Source organism: Antedon bifida, chromosome 7 (genome assembly GCF_963402885.1).
Source record: "Antedon bifida chromosome 7, ecAntBifi1.1, whole genome shotgun sequence".
Taxonomy (NCBI): domain Eukaryota; kingdom Metazoa; phylum Echinodermata; class Crinoidea; order Comatulida; family Antedonidae; genus Antedon; species Antedon bifida.
Window position 1 is genome coordinate 22,715,766 of NC_136232.1, and position 11,457 is coordinate 22,727,222.

Below are 11,457 nucleotides of genomic sequence, written 5' to 3' on the forward strand. Positions count from 1 at the left end.
AGCCGGACAGGAGCCGAGGTGTGAAAGACCCTGCTAGGCAAGGAATTCCTAAACTTTACTTGTTTAGCATTTGGGCTACTCTAGAAGACGGTTGTAGCATAACAAAACCAAAACCTAACTTTATTTTATTTCTTTAAGCCGATTTTCCACTAGGCGAATCGATCGAAAGCGTCAGCTTATACGCATGCGTATTCATGTTTCCATCTTCCAAATCCCTCTCTACGCATGCGTTTACACAAATTCACCTAGCGCAAATTAGTGATTGGGCTTTACACATCGTGTACCAAACTTTAAAGATGTATTGTCCCCCAAAAACATGAAAAATGAAGATTAATTAAATCAGACTTTGAAGAGGTTATTAATTTTGTAATTTTGATAAAGTTAACCCCCTTCCGTTAAAAAAAAAGAGAAAACAATAATGTTTTCTCATATAAAATGACAAAATAAATGGTTAAATTCAACCAAAAACCCATTGGCTGGCAGCCAATTTAACTATTTTTTGCTTTAAATTACATTTTTTTTCAGGTAAATAACATTTTATTCGATCTAATTTTTGTTCAAAGTGGATAACTATTATGTGACATTAAAATGGCATATTCAACAACAATAATTGTAAAAATTATTTTTTCAGGGGGACAATACATCTTTAAGACAATTTTACATTACCGAAAATATTCGCACGCATGGAACGGAACATCCTTGAGTTTTGATTGATGGTTGTGCATTTTTGTTCTCGCGGCGTCACACAGTAGATAAAAACAATACGCATGCGTTATTAGTCAACGCTTTCGAATCACGTGAATAAATTCAACTAATGGAAAACGGGCTTTACTTTACTGATGAATACATTTTACCTTTGCGACAATGATAAAGGTACACCGCCTACAGTGATAATATCAAATACCAGTAAACACATATAATCTAAACTACAGTAGGCTATAATAAAACGCCTACACAAAAACATCTGGAATGAATTGAAAATTGCAATACAATTAAATAATACAATATATATATAATTAAATAAAAGATAATTCACACTGATAAACACAAACCTATATGTTAATTTAACTTCTCTCAAATAGAAACCTTAGACCCTGCAGGTGGTCTGGTTTAAAAGCAATTGTGTTCATCAATATTTAGTTTTTATCCTAATTTCAATGCATTACCCTTAAAGCTTGGTTCCCACTAGCGACGCAACGTAACGCAACCTACGCAACGTAACGCAACCTACGCAACATAAGCAAATGCCCTTCTAATAATTGTGTTTGCCCCCGCCTGCGTGAAATCAAATCTGCGATGTTTGCAGCACTGTTGCTTCGTCGGTTCCCACTTGTGATTACGCAATACAGCACTTTGCGTCAATACGTCGTTGCGTTCTAGTGGGAACCACGCTTTAGAATACATATCTAAACAAATGTATATAATATCATAATGCACCGTTCTTAAAAAAACTTTTTGCTTCAAAGCAGTTGATATGACTATTCTAGTGTACCGTTTTTTCGTTTCGTATCTAAAGCGTGGTTCACACTAGAACGCAACGCAGCGACGTATCGACGCAAAGTGTTGTATTGCGTAATCACAAGTGGGAACTGACGACGCAATAGTCCTGCAATCATCACAGGTTTGATTTCACGCAGGCGGGGGCAAACACAATTATTAGAAGGGCATTTGCTTACGTTGCGACGTAGATGGCGTTACGTTACGTCGGTAGTGGGAACCACGCTTTAATGCGGTAATCATGTAGTTATTTATTATTTTTTTATTTATGTCTTTAGGCAATGTGGCCAAGAATTACCAATAGTGAATTAATCACTGTCCTATCAGATAGGTGGTAATCCCCCTGATACAAGTAGTTTACCTCACTCATCATTCATGAGGTGCTATTGCCGCCAAAATTGTTCATAAATATAAAGTATGACTATATATCGTATCGTTTATCCATTAGCTCGTCTGGAGTTTGTATTAAATACTATAACGCCATTAAAATATGGAACATTTATAAAGTTATGATTTATGATACTCGATTTATATGCGACATTAATATAGAGCTTACCTTTCCATGCAATTAAAATATGGAAAACTTACAAAGTTATAATTTATGATGTACCCGAATTATATTTGACATTGATATAACGCTTCCCAAAATTACTGTTTTGTTTTGATACTGCCCGATTTGAAATTCGCTATTTAACACATTCACAAGAGCTAAGAAAGATTTGCCTTGAATGTGGAGACTGGTACTACCATCAAATAATGAAATAACAGTTAATGTGAAGTACAATTAAAATAAATTAAATAGAATTCATGGTTAGGTACCGAAGGTCTTTAAAGTATGCTTATCAATTTGACAACTTTATTACAGTTCTCTGTATCATATGCAAATACGGTAATACAGCATCACATATGTATCACATGTTTTATCATTTTACCATGAAAGGTTGGGTTATGGTTAGCATATGAACCTATCATACAGGATCACACATGATGCTGTAACATCAATGATGCTGGACAAAGTGTAAATACATTCTAATGATTGCAAGTCATCATGTTACAAAATTTCCAAAAGTGGGGACATCATTTCACCATTTGTGTAACTTCCATTTTAAATTGATGGTAAAATTTAAGTTGTAGTATTATCTATTATAAGAGAGTAATTAGTACAGTTGTGAGGGGTCAAGGGGCAAGGGGTCGAGCCTAACTCGCTCCATGGTTCTGATGGTAGAACGAGTCTTCTCGGATAAGGACTATAAACCGTGGTTCCAGTGTACACATCTGGCGCACTTTAAAGAACCTAGTACATCACAAATAGTGGGTTACCCCGGTGTACTAGGACTGTATACACAGCCACTGTCACACATCAAGGGGCTCCTTGATTGTCAGCATACGCTGTTTAGGGTCACCCTCTATAAAGTAGGTGTAAAAAAAAAAAGTTGCTCGTTAATTTTCCTACTGCATACATCCATACACACAGGGTATCAAAATGACCGCAATTTCAACATTATCTTGTATGCAAAATAGCGGCCAAAATGGGGTCTAATTATCTCTACTTTTCTCCATTTGTTGGAAGATGTTTGTTCGTTATACAGATTTTTGTTATTGCACGCATCCATAAATATGGCATGAAAATGGCTAGAATTGTACTGGGAAACATTTCGAAAATATCTCCGGGTGAAGAGAAAAAAGTGGAGGTGGAGCTGGGGGATATTGGGGTATTAAAATGACACAACTGGGAACTATATTTAGGAGGGCGGTTGGGTTTAATGGGGTTTCAAAATGACCAGGAATGTATCTGGGAATGTTTTAAACTACATTTGAAAACCGACACGGAGTGGTTTCAGGTTGGAAAGCCTTGATAGAGAACTGACACAGGTTCTTCATTTGGCAGTATAAATACCTGTACATGCAGCCTCTGTAAAGCCTGTTTTCGTTATCGTTAACAATAATCGGCGATCTTCTACGTAAACATTGAAATGTTAGCGATTTACAGGAAAAGGTACTTGCTATCGTTATCATTTCAACTTGATTGTTTTCAAACGATCGTCGTTGAACTTTAACGATCAACGACGATAGCGTCGAATAACGTCGACAGGAAAACAGGCTTAAGTTTTATGTTACTTAATAATTAGATGCGAAAAGGAATTTTATACAGACTTGTTTTTAGCCGAGTAGTGTGAATGGGGTAATTGACGTTTTTTGACAGCCAACGTGATTTTACGTTATTTTGTTGATCTCATGCACTGCTTTGTCATTCACTTCCCGTCCTCTTTTTAAAATATCTTTTGGCATCAAACGCATCAACGTGGAAACCTACAAAAAAAAGATAATAATTATAATAAATAATGTATCATGTATTTTTTGTTTTGTTTATTTGACCAACGTAATTACAAATAATAAACAAATAATTAATAATAATATAATAATATAACAATTTATATAGCTCTCATATCCACTAAAAGTGCTATAACAATTTATATAGCTCTCATATCCACTAAAAGTGCTATAACAATTTATATAGCTCTCATATCCACTAAAAGTGTTCAAGGCATAAGACATACAAATAGAAAATGCTGGAAAGGGGTAGCCGACACTAAGACACAATGCAATTACGTAGACGCAACGAATGCAATCTGACCAATCAGAAACAAAGAACTATCTGAACTGTTGCTTGTGATTGGTTACATTAATTATTAAGTTGCGCACACGTCCCAACCGTGCTTTAGGCAAAGAACACTGATGTAACTCAAATGAGCCAGCTATCCATTGTATTAAATATAAAATAATGAAATAAAATTAATTTAATTAATAGAATTATACTTTGTTACAGCAGATGGTAATAAAAAACCCAAAAAATAATCACAAGCCCCAAAATTCATTTTAAAAGAATTTGATGTGGATAAACAAATTTTTATGTAAGCAAACATGCAATAGAAATATTTTTTTAATATAAACTCAAATAAAATATTTTTTTATGTAAACACACCCCAAATTGTTTTCTGTTATTGTAATATACTTCAGGGTCATGTACAGTATCTGACATTGCTTTGTTTTATAAATACTATTAATAGAATTATTTGATGGTATTACTATATTATCCTATTACATAATAAAAACCAAGGTTTAAATCAACAGCCTTGGTTGTCTCAAGTTGTGAAAATATAAATATGTATTTATATATTATATACAGGTACTGTGGGCCTCTGCCAATAAGTTGGATTTAAAGATATATTGTCACCCCTGAAAAATGAATTTTTAAAATTTTTTTGGTTGAATATGCCGTTTTAATGTCACATAATAGTTGTTGATATAAGTTTGCGGTACACCACGTATATTAGTTCTGAAAAGAATTGTTGTGTTTCTCGACGATTCGATCAATATGCTTTGATTGTCCTCAGGAGTGAGAACATAATAGTTATTCAATTGGATACAAAACAAAAATTATTTACCTGAAGAAACTGTAATTTAAAGCAAAAAATTGTTAAATTCACTGGAATGGGTTTATGGTTGAATTTAACCTTTTATTTGTTTTTTATAAGTGACAATTTTTTTCTGCAAAAGTGATTACCTTTATTAAAACTGCAAAATGACCTATTAAAAGTTTTTTTTATTAACCTTCATTATTCATGTTTTTAGGAGACATTACATCTATATTCATTGCATTGGTAAAAACTTTACTTTAATAATGTATAAGTTTAGTTTATTTCAATGTAGAAGGCTTTAGAGAAAAAGTGTGATGTGCCCAAACATGGTAGTGATATGACATTATCATGTCCTTTGGGCACATCACACTTTTTTTGTCAAACTAGTTTGACAGTGTAGGCAGAGCTTTTGAGAGATGGAAATATATTGAAAACACAATTTCTCAGTACTCTATTAAGGTAAAGTGTTATAGTGTAAGTATGCTCTTACTTAAAGTATTAAACCAAAATTAAAACAAATTGTTAAACCTTTTCAACCGGTCCCAAATCTTGAAAATTATCTGGCAATCTGCGTTTTAACTTTTTGTTCACTTTTAAAATTTCTTCAATTACTATTCTGAAAAGAAAATCATACAGTATATAAATTATAGTTATTTTATGAATCACCCCAGGGACGTATCGTAATTTCAACACAACATATTACATTGGTGACGCGATGCTTAGTGTCGTACCCAAAGGATAGTGTGGTATCAACTGGGGGATATTACATTACATATTGTTTGGGAGGGAGAATTTACCCATAGTCGAGTTCTATGCACATTTATCCATAATCCTATGCCCATTTACCCATAATTCTATGCACATTTACCCATAATCCATGCACATTTACCCATAGTCCTATGCACATTTACCCATAATTCTATGCACATTTACCCATAGTCCTCTGCACATTTACCCATAATCCTATGCATATTTACCCATAGTCCTCTGCACATTTACCCATAATCCTATGCACATTTACCCATAGTCCTATGCACATTTACCCATAATCCTATACACATTTACCCATAATCCTATGCACATTTACCCATAATCCTATGCACATTTACCCATAATCCTATGCACTTACTCATAGTTCCCAGAGTTCATGACCTGACTACTAACTGCCATCGTCACGTCATCGTTGTAAGCTTGATGGAACCATCCCGTCGGAATAATAAGCATTTCACCCGGATGCTGATCAAACTCTATCGCCCTCGCTTTTTTAAATAATGGATACTTTTTGTAATCTGGATTAAATGTGTCTATAGGACTACAAGAAAAAAAACACACCTTTACTAAAGACCAAATATAAAAACATCGTCATAACAAAATCAAAGATCAATGAAATGTTATTGGTCCACTTAAAATGAAAATTCATTTTGCTTGGCAAAATTAAAACAATAAAGACAATAAAACAAGAAAAATACAACTAATTGCACAAACGTTAAATACGGCTAATAGGCCAATGTTAAAATGCTTTTAAAACGATTAAATTAAGATTAAAATTCAAAACAAAAAATAGATTCAGAACATTCTTGGTGCTATTCATTCACCCATGACAGAAACATTATTTTCATTTTTGGAAATTTTTATACGAAATAGAAAAAAAGGCCTACAGAGTGTAAAACTCCTATCTACAGGCTGGGAATCACTGTACAATATGAACTCCTAGCTACAGGCTGGGAATCACTGTACAATATATATTTAAAAACTGAAAAACAATTCCAAAACAAGGAAATTCTGCATATAATAAATGTATAACAGACTACAATGTATATTAACAGCCTTATGGTTTACAATGTTCTGGATTACCTAAACAGGAAATAGAGCTTATAGTACAGTATATCATTTTCACATACTGTAATAACAGCTTAAATTGAATAGAAAAATATCAAAGGTCTGTTGTGGTTTCGATCTTGTATATATAATTCTAAGAAGTTAAGGTAGACAGCATATGGCAGGGTTAATTTTAACCAGGTTAAATAAGCTCTGTCTACACTATCAAATTTTATGTGACAAAAAAATGTGATGTGCCTATATATGGATGTGATGATGTCATATCAATACCATATTCGGGCATATCACTACCATATTTAGGCACCTCACATTTTATACTATCATAATGATTATTATTCCATGATTTGAAAGGTGATTTCTAGTTAGGCCTTCGGCCATCACAAATCGAAAACTAAAAGGGGAATTTGGAATACACAAAACGTATATGATGTGCAATGGAAGGTCAAAGTTCAATTAGATTACTGAAGTGTACTACCAACCTATAAATATGCCTACTACTATATTTAAGGCAAATTCTAGGTAGGCCTATAAATTTAAATAAACTTTCTTAAAAAGGGCATATTTTTCTAAATGTTCTTCAAAAAACATGGTAAAGAATAAAAAAACGATGACATGAAAATAATTATTATTGTAATACAATATAATTACCTATTATACTTATTGCAGTTGAGAGGGAATTCTGATTTTCGATCTGGGTAAACGTACAAATACTGATCCTGGCCTGGTTCAAAGAGTTTCCATTTTTTGAGACCCATAAAAACTGCATTTGTTCCAGTCCAATTATATGGATCTGTTAAAAAAACATAAAATTGTAACTATTACATATTTATTTCATACACATACAAAGTAACTCGCCAATATGATACACATGAGATGCTGTATTACAGGACTTGCCATGATACTGGACAAATATTGTCATAGGGTGGGGTACTCACCAATGTGTAAAGATGATCGTGAAAATCGAGTACCCCAGAGGAGCATTGCATTCCACGGTCGAATCTCGGGTGGAAACATCTGGAAATAATCCTCCTGTAAATACACCTAAAAATAAAAGTACTTTTAAGTGTTACTTCGTAAAGTATTAGGGACTTTACGAAACACAACGGTTAGGGGAGGACGACGAATATCCTGTATTCGCTAGAGCGAAAAATCATATACAGTCAACATAGCCGTTTTATTAGTTACGCACTCTTGCGCGAAGACGATGACGACCACCAGTATCTCTCTCCCTCCCCTGTCTCACGGCACGGCTTCTGAATCGCTTGGCTCTTCTGGTACAGCAGGTCTAGCTTGCAAGCTAGGGGCCCTGCATTCAAACGGCGCGCAAAACATATTGCTTTTAAGCCAAGTTTTCCATAAACGAGAAAATGGCAACTTTATCGTCCTCAAAAAGTTAAGGACAGAATTTCACGCTAAGCTCCGCCCAATTTGTTATAGCATAAATTATTCATAAGCACCATCATGTGGTTTCCCGTCGTGTTTTGTAAAGTCCCTATTGTTACAAAAATACACCAGAAAATAGTCTGTACTGGGTATATTAAAACATGGTATTAATAATTGGCTAACTTGAGTTTTTATGGTGGTAGTTACTTCATCCGAGAACATAGAAAAATGGTGAACTAATAATATTATGAATGGTACATGCTCTGGTGGATTCGTTGATAACTCACAGGTGTGATGATGTCTTCCTTCAGCTTCGGTCTTTGTTCTAGAAAGATCTCATCTTCTAAATATGTCCAGGTGTCCGGAGTGCCTTCATTAATATGGCTGAGATAAAGTTTTAATGGTAGTGCAAATGACTCGCCCTTATTCAACGAGCCCTGTAACAAACAAAAAAGAAAATTACAGTAATTGTTAAAAATGACTTAATAGAAATATTTATTGAACCGTCTGTACTAAGTTTAGTTTTCTATTTTACAGCTGTCCTGTCAAAAAATGTAATATAAACGATTGTGTACCCTGCACTGTTTGTGCATATCCAAGCCATTTATGAATTGTGAAAATGGTCTTAAGGTGTTCTATTGTAAACAATTTGTCAATTTGTTAAAATTGTAAAGCACGTGCGTATTAAATGCGCTACGCATATTTTCAATTCTCATATGAGCACAAAATATGATGTAGTTCTGATGACCGGTTGTGAAGATATAAAACTAAACGCATGATTTTAGAAATTGATGTAGAGTAAAGCTCTGTCAAACTAGTTTGTGATGTACCCAAATATGGTAGTGATATGCTTAAATATGGTAGTGATTTGACATCATCATGTCCATATATAGGCACATCACATAAAGTTTGATAGTGTAGACAGAGCTTAACAGTGAAATGGGAAGGTAAAAGTAATCAACATACTCGGACAGCCTTCATTGTTATTCTGTCCTCTCCATACGAATTTAAAAAGAACTCTGTCGTCCAGTTGATGGCTGGCCATCGCTGCATGACATCTGTGATAAGTACTGGCCTGAAATAATATGATGAATAACATATCTAAAGCTCTGTCTACACTATCAAACTAGTTTGACAAAAAAAGTGTGAAGTACCCAATATGGTAGTGATATGGTTAAAATATGGTATCAGTTTTTTGTCACATAAAGTTTGATAGTGTAGACAGAGCTTAAGAGGTCATTTTCAATATTTATGATTATGTAATAATAAATAATAATAAATGAAAACCTACATAGCACCGGTATCCTCCACCCATGTGGAGCTCATGGCGCTTTGTTAATCATAATAGGTGGGATGGTATTAAAAAATAAAATTGAAAAATAATATTTTAAGTGAAATTTATCAAAATTTGAATAAAAACAGGCATGAACCAAAGACCTCAGAATGCACTCATCTCATAAAGCATAAAACATCAGACATCCACCAGAATTTCTATCATTCCAATAGCCCTTACGTAAATTAATATTTACAATAATAGTAATAAAACTAATTCTGGTAAAGAATATTGATTTTTCTCATACCAATTGTGAAATAGAACAATTAAAATCAATATTTGAACAACTCGCTAACACATATGATTCTAAATATGACAAATAATAAAATTAATTTTGGCTTACGACATCGACAAAAAATAACATTAACAATCGATTGAAATAACATCTGGTTTTTATAATCAAATCCAACTTTTTTTTTTCATTTTTCAACAAACCGAATTATAACACATTCTACTAGATCTACCTGGAAGCAGCAGAATTAAAAGTTTTGTGTTATAAAACAAATAAAATGTTGTATGGAGAGAATATTTCATTGATAACAAATTGATTGCTGTATTTTCAACTTAGCTCTTTGTTAAAGATGCATTGTCCCCCTGAAAAAACAATTCTTAATTATTTTTTTTTGTTGAATATGCCATTTTTAATGTCACATAATAGTTCTCCATTTTGACTAAAAAAAATGAATAAAAAATGTATTTACCTGAAAAAACTGCGATTTAAAGCAAAAATTAGTCAAATTGGCTGCCAGCCAATTAATTTTTGGTTGAATATATAATTTTATAAGTAAAAACATTTTTTTTTCTGTATAAACTTTATTAAAATTACAAACTTTACGGTAGGTGTGTTGAAGCAAATAATGAATGTTTTGACAGAATATTTCATATAACTACATTTTCAAATCGGCTCTTTGTTAAAAACAGAGCAGTCAATTTTTCAACTAATTATTTGTAAAATATTCATTAAAAGAACTTTGTGATGTACCATTTCCCATCGTAAACAGCTTGGAATTCGTCTAAGCTCAAGTTAGCTCGTCTATGAATGGTTTCCATTTTTTGGATTTGCTCAAACAAAGGCACATTCTTCTCTTCTTCACTTGTGGTGTTTTTGGTTTTAAAAACATCCAAATTTATACTTTTAGAAGATACATTACAATACAAAGCAGTGAATAAGAATAGGAATGAAACAAATGTAATGCAGACAAGGTAGATATAAGTACTTCGATTTCGACTTGTGATGTCGTCTGGTTTGTCGGTGTTATTTCCATTTTTGGGTATATTTGCCTGCAACTCGCTTTTCTTTTTCTGAGATTCACTCTTTGAAGGGATTTTCCTTTTCTTTGGTTTTGTCATATTCTCTCTGAAACACAAACAGATTTTTAACAGTAGAATAGGGTTGCAATTTCAAAATCGCTTTATTTGGTCAACCATGGAGGTACTAGGCCTAGGCTAGGTAGGAGTCAACACAACACAAGGACGTAAGAGCGCAACACAAGGACGTAAGCGCAACACAAGGACGTAAGCGCAACGCAAGTGAGTTGACCAAATCACAAGCGAAAGTTAGGATAATACATCGCCTGTGGTTGGTCACATTGCTTGAGTTGCACTTACTGGCCTCTATACAGTCCAAGCTTAATCAACTGCCAGCTATATTGGCTAGACTAGGTACTGACCGGCCTACCAAAGTGTCGCCAATTATTTTGTTAAATACTATAACTGCATATTTGTGAATTTCACGGTATACCACTCAATTAATTAAATATAAATATTACCACAAATTCTACTCACGGATATATTTTTTCGCGGACGAATTCCTAAAGAAACGTGTAACAAAACGACACCGACATCGGATTGTTTATGTTTTTCAATCGTGTGTAAAATAATTATTATTTAAAGCACGCCCTCAACATGTACGACAAACCCAGAGATGGTTGGCCCAAAAACTTAAAGGGGAACTCCGGCAATTTCTCTGGCCTGTTTGGAAATGTC

General features: G+C 33.6%; 2 protein-coding genes across 2 annotated transcripts in view; one reads left to right on the forward strand and one right to left on the reverse strand.

Annotated features, from left to right (window-relative positions):
* The window catches only part of LOC144848481 (baculoviral IAP repeat-containing protein 7-like), a 57,881-nt gene extending 51,790 nt beyond the window's left edge, over positions 1 to 6,091 (forward strand). The window contains exon 5 of the mRNA XM_078705243.1: positions 6,077 to 6,091. Within this exon, the coding sequence (XP_078561369.1) occupies positions 6,077 to 6,079 (3 nt within the window). The 3' untranslated portion in view covers positions 6,080 to 6,091. The remainder of the gene's footprint in view (positions 1 to 6,076) is intronic.
* Positions 2,325 to 11,377, reverse strand: LOC144848511 (uncharacterized). The gene is made up of 9 exons (XM_078705294.1): positions 11,257 to 11,377; positions 10,454 to 10,828; positions 9,105 to 9,213; positions 8,426 to 8,575; positions 7,691 to 7,796; positions 7,404 to 7,545; positions 6,046 to 6,228; positions 5,445 to 5,532; positions 2,325 to 3,807 (listed from the first exon to the last, which is right to left on the reverse strand). The coding sequence occupies exons 2-9, from the start codon at positions 10,819 to 10,821 to the stop codon at positions 3,712 to 3,714; spliced, it is 1,242 nt and encodes a 413-aa protein (XP_078561420.1). The 5' UTR covers positions 10,822 to 10,828; positions 11,257 to 11,377; the 3' UTR covers positions 2,325 to 3,711.
* Between the last annotated feature and the right edge of the window lie 80 nt (positions 11,378 to 11,457).

Coding starts and splice junctions, on each gene's coding strand:
- LOC144848511 (XM_078705294.1), bottom strand. CDS start 10,821: ATGACAAAACCAAAGAAAAGGAAAATCCCTTCAAAGAGTGAATCTCAG. Junction 7,546..7,690: donor ACGATCATCTTTACACATTG/GTGAGTACCCCA, acceptor TTTTTTTAACAG/ATCCATATAATTGGACTGGA. Junction 3,808..5,444: donor ATTTGGGACCGGTTGAAAAG/GTTTAACAATTT, acceptor TTTTTTTTGTAG/GTTTCCACGTTGATGCGTTT.